The 23,267-nt window shown below is 34.4% G+C and overlaps 2 protein-coding genes across 2 annotated transcripts; one reads left to right on the top strand and one right to left on the bottom strand.

Moving 5' to 3' along the window:
• Positions 1 to 10,235: 10,235 nt before the first annotated feature.
• On the top strand, positions 10,236 to 11,734 carry LOC130730296 (probable aquaporin TIP-type). The gene is made up of 2 exons (XM_057582259.1): positions 10,236 to 10,990; positions 11,100 to 11,734. The coding sequence occupies exons 1-2, from the start codon at positions 10,610 to 10,612 to the stop codon at positions 11,472 to 11,474; spliced, it is 756 nt and encodes a 251-aa protein (XP_057438242.1). The 5' UTR covers positions 10,236 to 10,609; the 3' UTR covers positions 11,475 to 11,734.
• Positions 11,735 to 16,193: 4,459 nt separating this feature from the next.
• Positions 16,194 to 20,076, bottom strand: LOC130730297 (triosephosphate isomerase, chloroplastic). Its single transcript, XM_057582260.1, has 9 exons — positions 19,792 to 20,076; positions 19,346 to 19,372; positions 18,525 to 18,594; positions 17,743 to 17,866; positions 17,436 to 17,520; positions 17,193 to 17,325; positions 16,910 to 17,083; positions 16,652 to 16,734; positions 16,194 to 16,515 (listed from the first exon to the last, which is right to left on the bottom strand). Exons 1-9 carry the CDS (start codon positions 19,960 to 19,962, stop codon positions 16,459 to 16,461), a joined length of 924 nt encoding a protein of 307 aa, XP_057438243.1. The 5' UTR covers positions 19,963 to 20,076; the 3' UTR covers positions 16,194 to 16,458.
• Positions 20,077 to 23,267: the final 3,191 nt, after the last annotated feature.

Raw genomic sequence — 23,267 nt, forward strand, 5'->3', positions numbered from 1 at the left:
ATGTAATAATCAATCAAAGGAAGCTATAGCCTAGAAGAATGGCTGCTAGTGCTACACGAACTCTCCACCTTCTCGTATCTTAGAAAATATATACCAATCATTATATCATAATGTTGCTTAAACTTAAACAAGACACAAAGCGAGTTTGCCGCTCACCATAACACATGTTATTCATATTATAATAAAAATGAGTAATATTTAACCCAATAGATTAACTAAAGCTTTGTCTATGTCAGAACACACAGGTTAAACTTGATTCATTGTGATGAATATGATATTTTTTTTTTGGTCAATTGATGATTATGATCTTCATTGCCACTAAGAGAAAAGCGATTGTGTCTCTTCTCTTTTTGTCCAACAAGCGATTGTGTGTCTGTATGCTCTTTGGGCTTGGCCCATCTTTCTTTTCTCAGTGACTCATATCTGTTTCTGGGTTAGGCCCATTACCCTGAATCTTACCCTTGCCTCCACCTCTTGTTGCATGTTTTAAAACTTGGACCATTGATGGAGCCTTGGTTCTACCGTTCTACACTTCTACTTCTTTGGTTTTGTATTCTTTTATTAAGTTGTAATGTCATCATTTTTATTTCTATTTGATGTGAAACTTTAATATGTGTAACTTATTGGTTATACAGTATCAATTAAGGTTGTTTTGGAAAATGGCTTTTTATACAATTTGGTCGTTATTATGCAAGTGGACTTTAAAGGCTGGACAAGCGATAGGATATATCATTTTCACACAATAAATGATATACTATTGTTGGGCTTATGTTACATGTTCTTCTCTAACACCATTTTTTGCGAGAACATCAAAACAGAGCAAGACTGAGATGGGAGGTCCCACAAATCCGAATAATATCTTCAATGTGGAGCAGTGGAGACATGGGACTGAGACACTAAGTTGCTCCAGATTCATCATGTAGGTGTGGCCGACCTTTCGTCCTGGACCAGAACAGCATGGAGAAGCCACTCCAACAATAGGGCTAAATCACTTTCTTTTTTTCCTGACTAGGGTATCAATTGCTGACAACAAACATAATTCTCTTATTACGAGAGTGATCGGACTAAGCAGTACTAAATGACTAAACTACAAAATGCGTTTCATTCTCATCCTGAACTCGTGGTAGCTAGGGACGAGATCAGCAACTACCAAATAACGTCGATGTCTTGGTTATCACTTTCATTTCGTGCCACCATTTTTTGGACGTATTAATGTCTGTTGATGGAACATGTGTGGTTCAACATTATCTACGCCCTGTTAAAAATGGGGCCTGATAACCACAGATTATTAATTTTAGCCGAATGAATTGACCGCTGAATGTAGAGGACTGGTTTCTGCAGACTTCTTTCCCTTTCACAAGCCGAAATTGAATTTCTATTGGAGCGTTGTTCATCAATAAATCATGTGGTGTGAATAAAATCATGTTGATTTTCTGGTAATTAAGCTTATAGCATATAGCAATTTCATTTCAATTCCATCAGAATAGGATGCATACAAATGTAATATTGTGGACAGTGTCAAAACAATTTTTATAATTATACTTTCAGTCTAACGTACGGCTTGGATGATTTCTAATGCATAGCATGCCCCTGTCCATCTTGTTTTTTCTGAGATGGCCGGTGGAGAATGTGGACCCTCTCTGTTTTCTCCAGAGATAGTTTATGTCTTCCCAAAACATGGAAAAGTCACTAACCACTAACCAGGTCTCAATTTGTGGTATGCTGGAATGAGTTGCTATCAAAATTGCAAGTCTCAAATTTCTTTAAATCCATCATCAATAATGGTAATTGTATTACAATTCGGTTTATTGATATTTCTTGAGTTATATGATGAGAAGAATGAACTTTCGTGAATAACGGATCACTGGTCATTTAAGTTCAGACTTGGTGTTGGTCTTGATTAACGAGAGTCCTAATGAGGAGCTTCGACCCATAAAAAAATTCAGCATCACATAAGGTGTGGAAGTTGCAATTCTCCGATTCATGGATGGCGCCTTATTTATAGGGGAGACATCTAGAGGGAATGAGATAATATAACTATGAAATGCATGTTAAGGTGTTTTGAACTCGCATCACACCCCAAGGGTAAATTTTCACCAAAACAAATGTGCAAGGTGGTTGTGGTAGCTAGGGAGGTTTAGGTTTTTGCTTCAATTCTCAATCATGAAATTACCCTTGTGTATTTACGCATTCGATCTAAGTCGGAAGTAATCTGAGAAGGATCTCAATGTATTCTCAAGCTTAGAAATATTTTTTCTCTCCGGACACATCAAAAAATATTTGTACAACTTAAAGGTAGAATTAATATTTCTTATAAGAAATGTTCTCTTTGTCTTGCCTCTATTTTTCTTTTCTTTCTTCAGATTTTCGAAAGTTGTCGTTAACAAAGGGAAGACAATTATGATGAATTTTGTTTGGGAAGGCATTGAGGAGTTAAGGAAAATGGTGTAGGTCAAATGGGAAATAATTTGTTGGCCGAAAGAGGTAAGGGTTTAAGGATTAAAGATTGAGAGTTGTTGAACAAATTTCTCCTTCTCTCATGAACAAATGGAGGTGGAGGCTGCTACATCGTAACATGTGCTTTTCCTACATTTTTCTAGATTTAGTTTTCTTATCGTGTTCTACTATTCCTTTGGGCATCTCAGTGTAGGTGAGTTCGTTTTATTTTTCACAAGAGCAACTGTTCTAGAATAAACCCTAAGACAGAGAACGACTGAGCAAAATATTTAGAGTATTATCCAAGAAGAAAAGTGAACGTACAAGATTTGGGGGATGTCCGCTATTTATAGTAGGTGAACTTCCCTAAACATAGGTCTAACGTCTAATACACGGTTGGTTGATCAAGCAGGCAGGTTACGCCAATCAGGAAGGAGACCATGATTACTTTCATTAGCTAGGTGCGAAATTGAGGGACGTCCTACTACCTTGTTGACCATATGCCAGCTTTCCCTGAAGTCGGGTGGGCCTTTGACTTAGCTCCTAAAATAGCATACAATTATGACATTAAATGATACTCCTTTCGTTCCTTTTTAAGTAATGTTTTAGCATAAATTTCTCCAACCAATATAGTGGATTGTTAGAGTTTTTTCCATTCTACCCTCTCACATCCCAATCATAAAGTCATAAAGTTCTCCAACCAAGACAGTGGATTGTTTGTTTTTTTTTACCATTAAACCATTTACCACTCTCTTCCAATCATAAAGTCATAAAGCTATTCATAGTTATTGAGAAAGGAGAGTTTTATGGAAAATGTGAAGTGGAGTTATTGAAAAAGTAAGGGTATAATTGACAAATTATAACGTTAAAACATCAAAATGACAGTTAAATAAGAACACAAAATTTCTTCTAAAACGACATATAAAAGGGAACAAAGTGAGTAATAATTATTTAGATGTCGAATTAGGTTCTTTCTCATCATTACAAATAATATACTTTCGTGAGTTAGGCGGCTAGGTCAATGCTAAATATGTAACATTAATATCGATCTTTCATAAGTTACACTCTCATGTTACGATTATAAGCAAAAATTAACTTTTAAAGATTAATTGAATAAATAATGTGATCATTATCATTTATTCAATAAACCTAAAAAACAAATTTTTACTTATAATAATGACCGGAGGGTATAATAGTGTCGGTTTAGCTTCGGTTTTTCTCCAGCACGATAATGCTGGCCATGAAAACCAACACTAATAAACATAAACTTCAAGCCATAAGTAAAAACGATGATGCTAAGACACTAATTTAACTGTAAGTGGGATTAGTTTTATTAGCCCCGACATTTGGCTAACCCTAATTTGTATCATTTTGCATTGGATCCAACTATTGATCATAAATCGGTGTGTCGACGGGTTCAATAACCAATCTGATAATGTGTGGTTTTTGGCTTTACATGAGAAATCCAACATTCTACAAAGTAAACCGTTAATTTTTCTTCAACAAAAGTAAAATCTACTATAAAATATTAATTAAATTCCCAAAATTAGCTCTCCTTTTCGTCCCTACTTTTCCTTCCTTTCCGCTTTTGGTCGATTGCACGCACATGGCAAACAAATGATTGAGCCCCACCTTCAATTTGTTTGCCGCTAACAACAGTTTTAGTAAGGTCCAAAGAACGCACAAAGTATACCAACCTCTGGAATTCATGCACACAGAAAGAAAACCTACTCACAGTAAAGCAATGAACAAATGAAGTAACCAAACGCAGCCTGAAGTTTGATATACAATAATTGTAAATGAAAAAAACTGTTTCTTTAATCAGTCTCTTATCACTTAATGCACTTATAGTGAATTGTGAATTGAGAGATTAGTCTTAACCGTGACATATCGATCTTGGTCAACACCGGAAAAAAATGGTGATTAATTCGCAGTGTCTGATCTTCTGGCATTGACAGCGTGGCGCCCCTATCAAGGAGATCGAAATGGTCACGTGATGACAGCTGTAATGAAATTGGTGTTTGGACTCATTGGCCAATCAGTGAGCCTGTAAATTCAGCACGTTGTACTGTGCCCCACTTCCACGCCGATGCCACGTTCTATTCCTCTATTTCATGCTTTTCTCATTGCATTTCTTAGCTGGAAATTTTTTATTTCGTCTAATTTTTATTTTTGTTTTTAATCATCCTCTTTGTTTTATTGTAAACTTAAAATTAATTCATTCTTATCAAATATTTTTTTTCAAACATCTTATCCAATATAAAGTAATTTAATCCGATTCGATCCGATCTAAATTGACTAGTTCTTCAGTTTTTATTGAGTTTCATCATTTGATAAACACTATAGCTTTCACCCTGAAAATGTCTTACAAGTTACAGCCATATCATTTGAAATCTTTCAACATAATCATTTAAAATATAAGCAATATAATAAAACTAGAATTATGATATTTAGACCCTGTGATGCTAAATATTAGTTCCATACTTATTTAGCTGCGATTGCGACAATCATCGCTAAACACAAAGAGTAAAAGAAAAAGTATATATAGTGTGATTTTTTTTGAGTTTGTTAAATTATTCTCGCAATTCTAAATCGAGTGTGGTGAATGTTAAAATCACCTCTTTAAAAGTGCGGCTCATAAGAGTTAAACTCTCAACCTTAACGTTCAAACAGTCACCTTTTACTAGTGTAATCCGCACCCGATCATATGAATTTTGAACATTCCTTAATAATTACAAAATATTTGTGACGTTATTGTTCCAAACCACAAAAAAAAATTATATACAATGCAGATTATGGGGTTCAAAAACCACTATAATCCTCATATATAAAGGACGGATGTAGTGACTTTCGTATATCCATTGAACATTACTGAATACAGATAAAACTATACTTAGTACATATATCATAATTAAGCTTATAAAAAAAATATATCATAATTAAAATCTTATTAAATGTCAATATTGTCAGCATGATCGTATGAATTTTGAGTTGTAACCTGGTTGTTGAAACAAATAATAAGAATAGAATATCATTTAGCCATGGAGTGGAGTATAAACTTATAAACTAAGCTCTAATGCTACCACCCGCAACATTTTTCTATCAATTTTGGATTAAGATTATAAAATGGTCGGTGTGTGATGTTAACTGCTTCGTGGTGCTTTTTGGACGGTTTAATCATCACCACAGAAAAGGACAATGCTACAACACTACCACTCCGTTCAAACACACAGCAAATTCATCATCATCTTCTGGTTTTGGTGGTCCTCTACTCCTATGGCTATGCCCAATTTCTTCATTATCTAATTTCATGTGATGTGGGGTGGTTAATTATTAAATATATTTAGTCCTTATCACTGTATTCTTTTTCTCGACTGATTGTGTTAATTGATGGTATTACTGTATAATCATGTTGACCAAAGTTAATTATACACAAGTTGCTGATTCTGCGAGCGCCAAATCAATCTCAGCCTCATAACTTCATGTGCATATACCTAATCATTAATAAACTATGCCAATGCTCTGGACAAAACCAGAGGATATGATGTTAGTGTTTTGTTTCAGAACTAGGCCCTTAGTAAAAACTAAAACTTGCTCTCTCTCTATTGTGAGGTTTGGACTTTGGATCCCATTAGTGGGCCATTCTATTCTTAATTTGCTTTCATCATATAGATAGAGAGACTCACTAAGAAACTTATATATCAACTATATCAACACAAAATTAAATTGAGCTGGCATATGCTACCGGATATCCTTAATATTTAGTTTTTTTTATTATGAAATATTTTTAGACTTTTAGTTAACAGCTCCGGATAAGGCTGATTAATTAACAAAAGACACCGCTATTATTTTAAAATTCAGGTTATATTTTTTTTTACACATGGAAAATTCAGATTGTATCTAACTTTACCTCAACAATTAGATGTGATGTGAGGATTATTCTACAATTGATAAATACTTATTTGGACCTAGCTTTGGCACTAAATGTTAGACTTTTTTACACACTTTTTACGCTTATGCATGGTTGGACTTATATTTACAAAAATAAACATATGCGAGTGACTTATATATTGATAGGGAAATTCTATAAGACACGAGGAACCCGTCCACGAAAGTCATGACAATGAACATTTCAATTGTTTGTTGATTAATTACTTGATTTTCCTCTCTCCTCAAATTTATTTTCACCGACTTTGATTGGTTAGATTGCCCAATCGTGTTACTCGTGTCTGTTTTCCTTCGTGCCCTATAGCTTTGCTCATATTGATACTCTCTAATAAACATATTTTTGGAACATGCTCTACTACTATATTTTAGAATTCAGATTAGACTCAACTTTTTTTTTTGAACAGACTCAACTTTATTTTAAGGACTTTTTTTTTTGAAATATCTTGAGGACTACTTAAAATGTGAAAACTGTTATATATTTTATAAGCACATTGATCATATCTATACTTAATGTGAAATTTCTGGACACTCTACAAATACATTTGTATAAATATACGAACCCTCTATTTGTACTCAATTATGGTTTACTTACATTTCAATAATTAATTTATAATTAATGACTGTGATTACTTATTTGATTCTCTAAAGTAACCATCTATAAAGCTAATTTCCAAACTAATTAAAACACCTGTCTCAAGGTCAAATTAATAAACCATTAAGAGCTTGAAGTGGTTCATCGGATTCCTCTATACTTACATATCCTCATCAGCTAGCAATATTTTGTTTGAATTTGATCAGCCATGTATGGGTTTCGAATATTTTACTAATTGTTTATAATTTCATGTTTGAACCCCTTAAAATGATATTCTCATGAATTTGGTGGAGATGTAATTAAAAAACTTAAAAGCAGCGCCGGCCCTTATTAGAAAATGATGAATATAATTATCAGCATTCTAATTTCTAATATATATTTTATTTTTCGGCAAATGGAAAACTAATAAAGAAAAGGAGACGACATTGTTTTTGTTTTTATATACATCTTTTAGTACTTATGGTGTTTATGACCAACAATAATAATTAATTTATTCGTTCTGGTGTGTGCATTAAACAGTAATTAATTGATGATAATATACGTCTCATTTTCATAAGTAAGAATTGAACTCTCAATCTTATAGTTAACGGACAAAATAAATTAATCACTACGTCACACTTGATGATTTGTTTTTTTATGCATGATAATATGAACGTTACAACCGAACCCACCCAAGTAAACTTACTTTGTCAATTATTTGGATGCAAAACAGATTGAATTATTTGGAACCAAAACCGCAAAGATCATAAATAAGAAATAGGGTGTAATTAACTTTGGCATTAGTGGACTGTGGATAAAATATTTTGATGATAACCAGTGGCGGATGTAGCTTAGAGTGAGGGGGGTTCAATTCGATAGATATAGATCTCTATCTGGATCTATCTCCATATCTAAGAAAGAACCAACACTTAATTAAAGGGCGTAACCAACGGAAGGTTCTCACCCTGTCCCCGACATTGTTCTCCGACGATGCCCCCTGGGCGAAAGGGGCCACCATTCTCTTTCTTTCTTCAATCGTTCCGATCAGGACAAGTGGGTTGGTTGGTTTCGTCCCTCTATCTACGCAATTCTCTGTCTTCGTTCGTGATCATGTTGGGCGAAAGGTAGTTAGTTGTAGAGGAGCGGCTGTGAAACGGTGATTCCCCCCTTTCCATTGAAGTAGGGGGGCCTCCTTCCCCACCATTCCGGCCTATTATTTATAGGGATTTTACCGATGCTGAAGGTAGCTTGCTTACCAAGCCACCCACTTGAGAATCCCGTCGCCAGAAAGAAGCGGCGAGGACGCGAAGCTGTCTACGAAGCTTCCCTACCCCCTGTAGTCGAAGTACTCGGCGCTACTTTGATTCAAAAGGTAACCGACTTTCTCCGAGTGAGGGGGTTCAATTGAACCCCCTGGAAAAAAAAATTGCACATAACCCCCCTAGCTATAATAATTATTTACCCTATATAATATTTTTTTGAACCTCCTGAAAATTTTAAATTATACTAGTAAACCAAGTTTTGCACCTATTTGCATAAAAAATTCACCTATTTGCACAACTATGACTTGTATAATTTCTGATGTATAAAACATGTTAAAGTTTTTTTAATTATATTTTTACCGATGTGTTCATTTAAAAAATTTGAACCCCTGACCCCGGGTCCTAGATCCGCCACTGATGATAACATATTTAAACGGATGATACTGCAATCATTAACAGCTAGTGATTGTGGCTAAGTTGGCAAATCATATACTCCATAAATATATAGTCCGAATTCGATCGTCTGGACACATGTATAATCTCAATAAATAAACTTAAAACACATGATCCAATACATTGAATGTTCATTGAAAAATTAATGACGATTTCAGTACCAATCTAACGTCTCTGGAACTCTTAACTTACCTATTTAATTAAAGTAAATTATTTGGGTTAAGATTAATTTTAGGAATCTACTCAAAATATATTAGGATAAAATTGATCTTAGTATATTAACCACATCACAAAAATACTCCTATGGAGAGTAGATATGATCAGATACCTCGATCGTCTATACAGAATATACAGGTGAGTTTGTTTGTAATGTAAGTAATAAATCACTGATTTGCAAATAATTGAGGGGACCAGCTAAGCTAATCCCAAGAAGAATCATCATGGCGTAAAACCAAATTCAAAACTCTTCAAGACCTTTTCCGTAAAAAGGTAAACTTTATGCAAATCTCCCATTAAAAATGAGTAATGATATATACACACCTCATTTTCTCTTCCATCTCATTTCCACACATTTTTCTTCCTATATCTCTCTGCATTGCATTTCCTGTCACATCACAAATCATATCACTTATTACTTTTTTTTTTTCTTTTTCTTTACATGAGGTGGAGGTGGAAATGGTTTGTTAAGATAACATTATTGATTAAAAATTTAAACATGCTACGTGCAATTTAAAAATAAACAAATATACTTCATCAACGTGTCACTCGCGATCTGCTAATAATACCTTCTTTTTCCACTCACACTGTCACAGTGCTTATCCCCTCTTATCCCATATGCTCACTTTGTTATTGATAATTACTAAGGTATTATAGAAAATTATAGATTAATATTAATTAAATAATCCATCACATCACTAAGAAGATTAAGTACGGCTAATAGATATATAATATAATTAAGTTTCTAAAAGATTAATGAGCAGTGCGCATGATGAATGATTTATTGAGAGGATCTATCTACATAACATAATCACAAATTTTTTAGAAATTAGTTTCACAGCTGCCCCTCAAAAGATCAGTCTCATAAACTGCCGACGGTACACCGTGAACTGAAAACAATCCGTCACATCTTGCGGTTAATTCACAATTACTTTCACTATCTTGCAAAATCCTTGCACGTCTTAAAGATTCTTAAAATAGGTGCTAATGGTGTGAGGAACCATCCAGAAAACCAAAAAGACCAGATATAATTACCCATCATCACTGGCACTACGTGGCTCTTATCCACCAACGACACGTGTCACTCTCGGGACGGGTAACGCCGGAATGCTTCGCTGTATGAGAGCAACAGTGGTAGGGTACTAGGGTTCTGTATTAAAAAAATTCAAAATTAAAACCCAAATAAAAGAAAGAAAAAAAAATAGAAACACAATAATGAAAATAATTACTACAATTGAATAACATGTCACAGCCTGTCATGAAATAGGATTCATTCCTTTCTGCCTTGGTGCTTTTTAACAACCTGATTCCTCTCATTTTTGGAACTAATCATTTTCAATATTACCTGCGTATAGCTGGTAACTAGCAGATAACTAAGCTTCTTAAGCATCTAATTCAGATAGTTGAGCTTCTTAAGCAACTGAATTATGTATAGATAATGATTTCTTAGAAGTTAATATAATTTATCTGAGTCTCGAGATGATTAATCTCATAGCTGACGGATCAGATGCGATAATAGTTTTTTAAAAGAAATCCAAAATATTGAAGAAGTGTAACCGGTAACCGGGAATAGCCGGTGGATGTCTAGGCAGATCCTTGTCCATATAACAGAGCGAACGGAGGTTGAAAAAACCAGTAGCAGCAACAGCGAAACAGAGAGTGAGCTTCTTCTTCTTCTCACAGTGAGTGTTGATCATCGTTTTCCTACAGTCGCCGGAAGAAGATGCCGATCCGCAACATCGCCATCGGTGCCCCTCAGGAGGCAACCCACCCAGACACCTTGAGGTCAGCCTTGGCTGAGTTCATCTCCACCTTCATCTTCGTCTTCGCCGGCTCCGGTTCCGGAATCGCCTACAACAAACTCACCGACGACGGCGCCGCCACCCCCGCCGGCCTCATCTCCGCCTCCATCGCCCACGCATTCGCCCTCTTCGTCGCCGTCTCCATCAGCGCCAACATCTCCGGCGGCCACGTCAACCCCGCCGTCACCTTCGGCCTCTTCGTCGGCGGTAACATCTCCTTCCTCCGCGGTGTCATCTACATCATCGCTCAGCTTCTCGGATCCATCGTCGCCTCCTTGCTCCTCGCCTTCGTCACCGGACTCGTAAGGCCGTTATAACCGTCACCACCATTCATAACCGTCTCTGATTTATTTTTTAAATTTTTAATTATTTTTTCTAACTGTGGGTTTTGTTATGGTGTATCGCGTGTAGGCTGTACCTGCTTTCGGTCTTTCAGCTGGAGTTGGAGTTGGGAACGCGTTGGTGTTGGAGATCGTGATGACCTTTGGATTGGTGTACACAGTTTACGCCACAGCCGTTGATCCCAAGAAGGGTAGTTTGGGAACTATTGCACCTATTGCTATTGGTTTCATTGTTGGTGCTAACATTTTGTTGGGTGGGGCATTCGACGGAGCATCCATGAACCCCGCCGTGTCATTCGGACCAGCCGTCGTGAGCTGGAGCTGGTCTAACCACTGGATCTACTGGGTCGGACCACTTGTTGGTGGTGGTATTGCTGGACTTATCTATGAGGTGGTTTTCATTGGCAGCCAAACCCATGAACAGCTTCCTACTACTGACTACTAGAGGGAAGTGAAAGTGAAAATGAAAATTGTGTATTATTGAATTTCTCTGAATTTTTCCTTTGTGCATCATGTTTCATTCCACTCTTGTCCTTTATTTTATCTTCAAAAATTGGGAGTTGTTTCTTTTGTGTTGAATGAATTGGTGGCTGTTGTTGATCTGTGGTTCTATGGTTGTATGGTTGATGATCATGTAAGTTATGTTCCAAACAGCTCCACCATTGAAATTGAATGTTAATTATTTGGGTCTGGTTGGATGTTTTATTTCACTTCTTTTTATTTTTGTTTTTATGAATCCTTTTCAACTAACAAACATTTACATTAATTTAGTCTGTCCTTCACCATGTTTCAACACACTTCTAGTAGAATCACAAGTTAAAAGGACAATCCACTCATTGGCTAGAATAGAGTAAAGTATTGACTCATTTAAAAAAAAAAATGTAATGTATACACCTAATTAAGAATGAGAGAAATTTATAAATGTGATGTATAATGTGAAGTAATAATGGAGAAAAAAAATACAATGTATGTGAGGTGTAGATACCACTTAAATATTTTAAAATAAGCTTTTAGTAATTTTAAGAATTGTGGAATTTGGGAATCACCACTGATCGGATTCAGATGAGTGTTGATTGAAGAGGAATAGTGAGCAGTTAGCTTCCGGTGAGTGCGGGCGGTTGAATCAATATAAGCCTTCGTGTTTTGGCGCAACTCCTCTGTCATAGTAGATGTCTTATCTTTCTTTGTTAGATTCGAGGTTGTTATAAATATCTGGTACGTTCTCGAGCTTCGCGCCCTTGTCTCAATTGTACTGTAGTCATGTGATTTGATAGAGCGAGATGACATAAACACCCTCAGTTTGGGAATATATTAAAGGAAACAATGAGGACACATCGCCAGTCCAAATAAGGGTTGTTGAAGGTCATAATCGGAAATGAGTTGAATCGACGCGATCTGATCCGATCCAACTCCAAAACAAACACTTTAAGCAATTAACCCTATCATTTTGTGAAAGAATCGTGTAGAGATTTTCAAAATAAAAATAATTGTTAATCATGCTGTGATACTGAGTTTATTTGTATGACGAGATAATTATGATGATGATAGTCAAAAATATGTTTGGTAAATGTAGAGTCGTCCAAGAGTAAAGCCACCCACGCAAGAGTTTTAGGCCTCCCAAAAAAAAAATTTACTAAGGAAAAAAAGGCCTTAAAAAATATTTGTTTTATTAAGTAAAAAAAGCATAAAAAACTAAACATTAATATTAAGTCAAAAGGACCCAAAAAAAGACCTACTTTAAAGTTGGTTTAAGACCTCATTTAGGGTTGAGTCAACCCTGGATAAACGCGAGCTTAATATTTATGGAAAGAAGCTAAGAAATGTAGGTTTCAAACGCGACCTTAATTTGGATTGTATGTAAGTATATGTTACAAGTGGGTCCAAAGTTGTGGATTGGTAACTGAATAGCTTATTTTCATAGGGAGAGGGTAACAGTATCGATCGACATACTGTACTAGAAAATTGAATTAATGTGAGGGGGAATGAATGCAGAAACGGTGTAATAGAGAAAGGACTAGAACAATCACATGAAGCACATCATATCTCTATTATTGTTTAATTACAAACAACTGTCCTGTAGTACAACCTGCTATTTATTTGAATGATCTGGGCTTAAAAAAGTTTTACATATATATTATGTAGAGATCGAATCAATCATGAACTAAATATTTAAAATATTAAACTATCTACCAATTAATTAGCAAGAAGTTTTTGGTTTAAAAGCTTTCTAAATTTGAATATATCACATACTTATATTTCTTACAATTTTTCTTCTATTCCTATTTGTCTGTAGTAAATGCCTGGAATGAGTGGGAATCAATTATTTTTCTATAGGACGGTTGGACCTTACCATCTTGTCTTGTGCCATCCACTTTTATCAAAAGGGAAATGGAGCCGTGCATGGTCCACACTCTTTATAAACCTGAATCTCTCCAGTCTTACTATAGTGCTTTTATTTATTTTCAGGAGTCGCGTTATATCTTTTAAGAAATAACAAAATTAAATTAAATTGAATTTAAAAAATTTAAAAATTTGATTTATTAATATTCATAACTAATTAGATAAAATGATCATCTACTACTTCGTGTACTAATCATGGGATGAAAAATTAATCACACAATTACCAAATGTATAGAAATAATTGGTCAAAATAAAAGTGGATAAAATGATAAAATAAAAGACTCATGGGATTGAATTGGATGGTATTACTCCTTAAAGTTAATCTAATTCAATTTACAAACACTCCTTAATTTGATTGAGTTAAAGCATTTAGCTTCCTCAAAAGTAATAAAAAAATGTAAGCTTGAATGTTTTATTGAAGCTTTGATAGAAAAAATTTAGTATTGTTGATTTCAAGATAGATGAAATATTGTTACCACTTTGATGTATACCGGTAAATTTTAACTGAATTCTGTTGAATGTTATTGTGTGTATAGCATCAATTTTACCAAAATTATAGAAACATCTGCAGAAAAAGGGGTGGCCAAGAACTCACAGTGAAAAAGTACATAAAATTTTGTTTTTAGTTCCCGACATGTCGAGCATCCGTATTCCAACTATTGTGAAATTTGTAGGTAAAAGCTTTAACTGTTCTGATTAATGGTTATCATCACATGCTAAGGTATTTGTAAATATAAGTATACTTTCAACATGATTTACACATGTTAAATGTTGATTTAAATACAAAGTATAAAAAGTTAAGGTCTCTCATTGAAAAGAACACAAAAAGCAAATACGAGAGAAAAATTAAAAGTTTGATTTCTATATAATATAGTTAAAATATGTAAGAGTAATGAGGATCACAATCACATATTACTATTTGTAAAAGGAATTGAACGAACCTCTTAACAATTTTACCTAATCTCAAATCATAAATTTATACACAAGTTTAAATGCTGTAAAAAATATTGGGAGAAGAGTCCTAATGTGTCTTGTTTTACTTATGCTTTGCACGACGGTAAGACATTAGTGTCTGCTTTCGATTTCCTTGCTTTTTCTTTCGTTAGGAGAACTGGTAATCGAGCTACTGATTTTGCTTTAGTATATGATTATTGTAATGCTATTTAGGTGAAAGATGTTCTCTCAGGGCTAATTGCTTTTCTTCATACGAATGTACTGGGCGGTGCCATTGTTGTTGCCGTTGCTTAATAAATTTCATTTCATTTCAAAGAAAAATACTGCATGTGATATGAATGAGATTTAGCATGTGCTATGATGCAATGAATAAGACATCATCCTTAGATTGTAGGGGCCGGTATTTAGTGATGTAATTTCCTAACTTTGTAAATTCCAACGATAAAATATTTTGAATCATTTTATAAATTCAATCCCAAAATATATTTATTTACATGTGTGTGAGAATTTCCTAAAGATTACTTTAGTAGAACTCTGATCTGATGTACTTTGTTTGGAATATGAATGACGTAATTTGACATACTAAATGTTAATTTTCGAACCAAAGAGTTTTTATAGATAAAATTTCAAATATGAAATTGAAAATGATAAGGTACGTCAATTAACTAAATTGAGAACAAGCTTTGTTCATTTTTCAAAATGGGCCTTAAATGTACCCAATATAATAATGTGGGGCTTGCAAAAAAGGATGTGGGCCGTAGCAATCATTAATGGACCTCCTCGTAACCTAGAACAATTTTCACCATTAGTAATAGTAATAATCATTAATGAAATCAAATTGCCCAAGTTATTAAAAAAATTAAGAGTTTTTTAATATGTTTTAATGAACTTTCACAAGATAGATTTGTTGTGCAAATATTGTTTACGTTTGTGTAAAATAAATTAGTTAAAAACTAATATATTATCATTTAGAATTTAAAATAATTATAAATAAATACTTAAAAAATGTAAACTAACCATATGCCAGTTAATTGTTTAATATACACAATTATACAGACAGTTTTTAGACAAGAAGTCATGGTGCAAAATATTGAAAGGAACATTTTAGAAATCATAATGCACATCATAAATTTGAAGAATTGGGAGAAAAAATAATATGTATTAAGTAGATCATAGAAAAAAAGTATTGCTTTTGAATGAAAAGTAGGTAACCATGAAAGTTGATGGGTATGTGGTGCAGTGGTGAGGCTCATAATTTGTGTACTGGTTGACCAAATGTGCTTATGTCAATTGGATCATGATGACCAATTCGAGTGGAGTCACATAGATATGGCCATGGTGAGCTGCAAATTAATATTTGTTTCTTCATGGCTCTTTTTAATAGTAATTTTTTAAACAAATATAAAATAAAAATAACAAAAATTTGAGAAAAAAAAAATATAGTTTATTTTGGTCTGACTCGATAACATTGATTTTGACCAACCAATTTTCTGTCAATTCTCACCTGTTCTGAAAATCAGTTATCCCGGTTTTAAAAACTATGCTAAAATCACATTCCAGCCATGGTTCCAAAACATTCATTACTAAGATTCAACATCTCCTCACATTATTTACCCTAACACCACCCTAATATTAGATTAACGATCTCAAATGTATGACTGAGAGAGCACCTTGGACAAAAGACCTGCATTGCCAAATTACCTTTTTTTCCATGTCAAAGCCAATAAAATTATTAGGAGCATTTTTTTGTCCCCAAAAATCTGGACTCTTCCATGTTCATTGACAATGCTTTTGCTCACAATCGAAAGCATAAACAAAACCAACATTTATTAATATTGAGGTGAAGTATGTAAAGCAACAATAGTTCAGAAATATTTATTGCCTTTAAACATGTTTTGTATCTCTAATTGCTACCAGAAAAACACTGGCTCTTTGGAAAACTGAGAGGGTGCTTTCCCTACTGATCCATCAAGACCAAACTGTTATAATAATACAACACACATTATTGCCTCTTATAAGACTAGCCCCTTTTTTATCTTTTAATGCTCTCATATCATCAAAACCCCATTAAGTAATCAAGCCGCAACTTTTTTGGATGTGACTGAATTGATAATAGTAGCAAACTCAGGACCCTGCACCTCAACAACATCAACTTGTAAGTATAAATAATAAGTTGAGAAAGAGTAGCATGTTTGAATCAGCAATCAATGATTTCCAAACTTGGACTGAAGAAACTTGGGTCAAAGAAACTTTGGAGAAACCATGTACCTTCAATGAAGCACCTCCAACAAGAAATCCATCAATATCTTCTTTCTTTGCAAGCTCAGAACTGTTGCCTCCATTCACAGATCCTGAAAACAGAATATTAGTACATCACATCCAAATGAGAGTTATCAAATGCTTCAAAAGTTGTTTTCTAAGCTCAAGAATACATGATATATAAAGCATGCTAGTTTATGTAATGGTATCTTAAATTTGACACCGCAACAAGCGCAAATGCAACTATATTTACAATAAATGATCTACCTCCATAAATAATTCGCGTTTTAGATGCAACTTCAGCGGAGACATTCTTTTGAAGCCAATCACGAATAGCTGCGTGTACTTCCTGAGCTTGCTCGGGCAAGGCCACTTTGCCAGTTCCAATGGCCCAGACAGGTTCATATGCAATGACTATATTATCCCAACTAGGCACTGCATCTGCATATAATGGATTATACACGACGTTATCGAAGCAATCAGCAAAACCAATTCTCCTCCCTCTTCTTGTTCTTCCTCAAAGAAAACGGATTAGAAACATAGCTTTCACCTGCATAAGCCTTCAATTGCTGGAAACAGACATCAAATGTTTTCCCAGCTTCCCTTTCTTCTAACAACTCCCCGATGCATGCAATCACTCCAAGACCCTCGGTCAAAGCATAGGCAGCTTTCTTTCCTATAAACTGGAGTTGACATTCTTCAATTACAATCTTAAATATTTTGCATCTTTTACAAAGATATTGATAACATTCTTAGGGAAAGCTACTGTAAATGATTTCTGAATTTGTTTTACCTCATCTTTTTCTCCAATGATATGTCTTCGCTCGGAATGTCCAAGAATGACCCACTTGACTCCATGGTCTTTCAGTTGTTCCACGCTACATGAATCAGATGGTATTTGTATTAGTTAATTGACTGAGATAAGTTGTTAAATCACAGCATAGTAGAGGACCATCATAGAAAAATAATATAAATGGCGTAAGAATCTGAACTACATCAAGAACAGCAAGAATGAGAATGCGAATATAGAAAAGAAGGGCATTTGTTATCATCTAACAGAGTCCCAGATCATTTAACCCATGACAGGAGAACAAGCTAACCTGATTTCTCCAGTGAAAGCACCACCTTTACTCACCCAAGAATTCTGGGCAGATACTTCAATCCTATCTGTAATGGAGTTCTTCACCTGATCGATGTACACAAAGGGAGGTGCAACAACAACATCTGTACTTCTCGCAAAACGGAAAATCTCATCAAAATAAAATATGGCAGATATATTAAAAAAGTAATCAGACATGAACCACATCCTCAAAACCTACTTTTTTGTGGGGAAAATACAAGGAACCCTCTCACTGTGGATCATGTGCCAAAAATCTCCCTGTCTTTGAAACTCACCAACAAGACTCCTTGAACTAACAAAAAAATGACATATTTCTTATTGAATCCATTGTACATGTGCAGAAAAACTCTATAGGAAGTCAGTATGTAACGTCCGGTAAGTTCAATGAGTTGTGATGAAAGCACAGAGGAATTCTCAGCACATGACCCATAATTGGAAGGCTTTCCATGCATCCACTTCCCCCTCTTTTCACTACTGGAATGGTCACTAGATACCTAGATTCAATTCCTTGACAAATGATTTGAACTCTTATAAACATCTATATACTGGACAGCACGCCAAGGAATGTATCCCCATTTCAAATTGGAATGCGTTTTATCAGCATTTAGCTAAGCCAAGTATATTAGCAGGGGGAAAAATTTGTTCTCAAACTCAGCAATTTATGGATTTTATGAACTGTAGAGAAGTATAATATAAACTTTTGTTTTCTTCTAAAGCTTTTAACTAGAAGCTCATAAAATTGAAAGATCGAATATTTCTCACCAACATCAGGCTCCAATTTTGCACTGTTCAAGTCAGCGACAAGCTTGCTGATAGAGTCTTTTGTGCCATTCTGTAGATAACAACAGAAGTAATAAAAAACAAATAAAGTCAGTTTTGAGGGAGAAAATGATATTGCAAGCAATGTTGTTGGCAACTGAACTGGTTAACAAGTAATGATTTAAGTCATTTAACCATGAGAATCAAATACTTCATCTGTACTTATAAGTGGCTGAGCACATATAAAATAAAAAATAAAATAAAATAAAAACTACTGAACAATGCAAATGCAGCACAAAAAGGAAGTGTCTCTCTAAAATTTCAAAAAACCAGGTAAGGCAGTAAGAGACAATAAAGTTGTGTTTTGAAGAATTTGAGCTTATTTTACAGCATAAGCACTTATGTAGGTGTTTGGGTAAGTTTATGAAACTTGTTTCTGACCAACCTAGAAGTTGTTTTGAGCTTTACAGAGTGAACAAGACTGGTAACTATTATCCAGATTTACTAAAACTGGAGATAGGGACAAGTCATAGGCCATAAGTTGCAAAGTGGGATGATTTATACCCGGATGGAAACTCCAGAAAAATAAGCTCAATAACTATAAGGAGACATGATTACAAAGGGTACTTAAATAGTACTTATTCTAAACAAAACATACATTCCCATAGTGTGCAGCTGTAAGTGCAAAATCCCCATGTCAAAATAAGAACAATAACCAGAGCAGTAAAGTATTCAATCACCTAAAGGAGGCATAGCATTTCACCAATAAATAAAAACCTCGCAACCAGAGAAAAAGAAAAGAACTATGAGAGAAAGATACTTACACACTTCCAGTTGCCTCCAACAAAGAACTGAAACCACAAAGAAGTGAAGAAAATATCAATATCAGTATCACCAACTAGCAAAATGGATATCAACAACTTGAACATAAATGAACAATCTATAACCCAAAAAATCAATCCTGGGTCTACCAAGTGAATAAGATGTTGGAATCAATAAATTGATTTACAGAAAAATATGAAATAAAATCCTTCAAGAGCATTTTGAGCTACATACAGCTACAGAAGACTTTGGTATAATAAATAAACAATAAAAGCAAACCAACCCATCAAGGAAAATCACATTGCCCGCCGAAATCACAGTGACATGTATTATATAAAAATTGAAATAATAAAAATTACTAACGGGAATAATAAAAATTTAATTTTTATTTTGCCCCAGAAAATAAAATGGGAAGAAGAAGAAGAAGAAAGAAGGAAGAGTTGGGTACCTTGCCAGAGCCAGCCATGGCGATGACGGAGCGGGAGGGTTTGGAAGAAGAGATTGGAAGGCGAAGATTGGAATGGAAGAGGGAATGGGTGGATTGAGAATTGAGAGAATCGAGCTTGGGGGATGGGCGGCGGAGGCCGACGGAGAGTTGAGAAGCGAGTGATGTTGCCATCGGAGAAGAAGAGGAAAGTGAAAGGGTTGGTGGTGGAGGCTGCAGATACCAGGTGGGTTGGATTAGCTTGTACTAGTGTTGTTGAGTGGTTTGGTTCGGAGTGAGTGAGTGAGACATTGATTTTACTGTTTTATAGTCTAACACTAACTACTTCGGAGTTTACATGGTAAATTAAGGATAAACACCACCATCCATCTTCTCATGCCTCTCGTGACTCATCACATGCCACAATAAATTTTCCATCATAATTATATTGCAAATTCATACTCTAATTTTACGGATATTGTTCGGACGAATCTGGTCAAATTAGTGCGAACCGTGTTTAATTGAGGAGAAATTGTGAGACTTCGATGAGGGTTGGTGGTGATGATTGAAAGAGAAAGGGCTGATCCATGGTGGTCTGTCGTCAGTGTAATGGCACTCCAGTGCTAGATTAAGAGCTTGTTGGGGTTTGCGATGGGTAATTTGGCTAATGAGAGAGCGTACCTGAGAAGTTTTTTCTTTACTTGTCTAATGAGTGTCTCTATTTACAGATACCAAATGAATAATGAGTTCATAATGCAACTCTCAGTATAAACGGTTGATTCTTCTACATGTGGCAAGGATTGGAGGGCTCAAATACTTGTGTACCGCCGCATGTAGTCTCAAGCTCCGCGATTGGAGGGGCTAGAGTGAAAGACTTGTGATGGGGTGTGATAGAGTGATACAAATGTCCTTGATTGTGGAGTCTAAGGCAAGCATGAATCATGACAAGGGATGATAGCGAATCTGCAAGTGTACAAATTGCTCGAAGTAATAAAAAGATCGAACCACAGGGATTGCGTACGTTTATGTTCTAAATTAACTAAATTTAGAATGAAAGGACACGAAAATAAAAATAAAAATAAGATATGGTTGGTTGTTGGTATGAAACTTAATTGCAATAAAATAAAATAAAGCAAATAACACGGTTGAAGTGAATTCAATTTAAAAGCGCGCTAGGGATCCTGATTTCGTTAACCCTCTCCCTATGTATCTCCCCAAACAGTTATAATTATGAATTCAATTAATTCTCTAGGTGCTAAGCCTAATTGTCCACTTATCAATTCCTTGCATAAGTGTCCCTTCCAATTAATTAGTGATAGCTAATTCCTTAGTGCCTAATCCTAATTAATTAGAGATGAAGTTCAATTCAATTTCAGGCAAACACAAGCAATTCGTTACCCTTATTCCTAAGGTGCACCGACCCTTGCTCAACTTCTCCCCAAATCCCTAAATTCTACCAATTTTCCAATTGCATAGAAAATAGTAAGACAAACTATTGCAATAGAAAGTTTCAATTAAAATAAAGGAAAAATTCAAGACATAAAATAGAATTCATAACCATAACTGAAACTTGGTTCAAAACATAGTTTAAAGGAAAACTAGATCAATCACCCTAACACACAAGGAGGTTAGCCTGACATGATCAAAAAGAAATGGCTAAAAAGCACTTTTGGCCCCTGATGTTTCAAGTTTGTGCAAATTCTGCCCTTACTCTATTTTTGTCGATGTTTCTACCCCTCATGTTTTCAAACAGTGCACCGTCTACCCCTCCGTCAGGGGTAGACAGTGCACTGTTTGAAAACATGAGGGGTAGAAATATCGACAAAAATAGATAGGGGCAAAATTTGCACAAACTTGAAACATCAGGGGTCAAAAATGCTTTTTAGCCGAAAGAAATTACAAGAAGTACAAGAAAGACTTGTAGTTGTGTACCGCCGCATGTAGTCTCAAGCTCCGCGATTGGAGGGGCTAGAGTGAAAGACTTGTGATGGGGTGTGATAGAGTGACACAAATGTCCTTGATTGTGGAGTCTAAGACAAGCATGAATCATGACAAGGGACCCGCTGATCAAGGGAACATGAAGGTAGTGATTGGAGGTGGATGCGACAGAGTGGAGACGATCAGAACCTCCTCCAAAACAGTAGCCCCTAGCTCTAACATTCAGTCATGGACACTGAGAGGTATAAAGTTGTTGTGGTGTTGTTGAGTGTGAATGAGATAGATATGAGGATTTGGTGATTTAAGCGGGGACAATCATATCTTCCTAAAGTACGAACGAACGGATCCTCCTACAGAACTAACATGAAGAGAGATAAGGATGACAGAGAGATAAATGAGAAAGTGATAAGGAATATGATAGAAAAAAGAAATGAGAGAATGAAAAAATGAGATACTAAATTATCTATTTGTCACTAGAGAGATATTCATTTGGCGAAACTTGTAGTTGTGTTCACCTGTCTTCAACCCTACACTCTACATATATCCACATATTGTCCTCACTCTCAACCTCGCCCACTCCTTGTCAAAAACCGGTTCATAGTCAGAATTCTCTAAAACTAGATATTATACCCGTGCGTTGCACGGGTTTCTTTACAACATTTTTAACATTAAATAACAATGATTATAGTTTAAATTATTACATAAATATTAAATTATTTTTTATTTTAAAAGAAATAATAATAATTGTGTTCAACATTTCAATCATTTCAAAAAAAGGAGTTTTTAATAAATATTATTAGAGTTCTCTTTGTAAATAAATTAATATTACTCAAATTCAATAATTAATATTTAATAATCAGCATTGGATCATTTTAAAAATTTAATTATTTATTTATTTAATAATGTGAAAAATATTATTAAAAAATAAATTAATAAGTTTTTAATAAATATTATGAAAAAAATTAAGCAATAAGTTTTTAATGCCATCAAAAAAGTTGTTTTACCATTTTTTGTACTTTTTACCGAGAAAGTCATTTTGGGGACACAATTTCCCAAACAGGTTTACACATGTTAAAATTGAGAAAAATAAAGTAATATCATCTTTTTCAACTATTATAAGATATAAATTAAATAGATTAAGTTTATTCAACTTTGGTCATAACTTATCTATTAACCTTGCTCAAAATCGTTTTTACTAATATATAATAAGATCATAAAATTATATTGAGATTTTTTCATCAAATAAAACACACATACATTATAGTTAATAGTAAATACCTTATAGTGTCATTTTTATATTTAATTTTTTTTTATCTAAATTATTTATTTCTAACATTATTTTGTCATTAATCAACTTTAATTTTAGTTATTTTTTCCTAATGCAAAATTCAAGTCAATTTTTATGTTTATGAATATTATTATTCAATTTAGGTAGTTTAATTACTATTAAAAATACAATTTCTTTCAATTTTTTATCTTATTATTTAATATATTAATTACAAAGAAATTTGTTAAAAAATAAATGATTATGACTAATATATATTTTTTAAATATTTTTGTAT

Source organism: Lotus japonicus, chromosome 1, assembly GCF_012489685.1.
Source record: "Lotus japonicus ecotype B-129 chromosome 1, LjGifu_v1.2".
In the NCBI taxonomy this organism is placed as follows: Eukaryota; Viridiplantae; Streptophyta; class Magnoliopsida; order Fabales; family Fabaceae; genus Lotus; species Lotus japonicus.

What these genes read in the sequence shown, in the direction of transcription:
- LOC130730296 (XM_057582259.1), top strand. Translation starts at nt 10,610, where the DNA reads ATGCCGATCCGCAACATCGCCATCGGTGCCCCTCAGGAGGCAACCCAC. An exon ending in TCGCCTTCGTCACCGGACTC is followed by an intron (nt 10,991 to 11,099) that starts GTAAGGCCGTTA and finishes TATCGCGTGTAG; the next exon opens with GCTGTACCTGCTTTCGGTCT.
- LOC130730297 (XM_057582260.1), bottom strand. Translation starts at nt 19,962, where the DNA reads ATGGCAACATCACTCGCTTCTCAACTCTCCGTCGGCCTCCGCCGCCCA. An exon ending in TCATTGGAGAAAAAGATGAG is followed by an intron (nt 17,326 to 17,435) that starts GTAAAACAAATT and finishes TGTCAACTCCAG; the next exon opens with TTTATAGGAAAGAAAGCTGC. An exon ending in TTGGAGGTGCTTCATTGAAG is followed by an intron (nt 16,516 to 16,651) that starts GTACATGGTTTC and finishes GTTGAGGTGCAG; the next exon opens with GGTCCTGAGTTTGCTACTAT.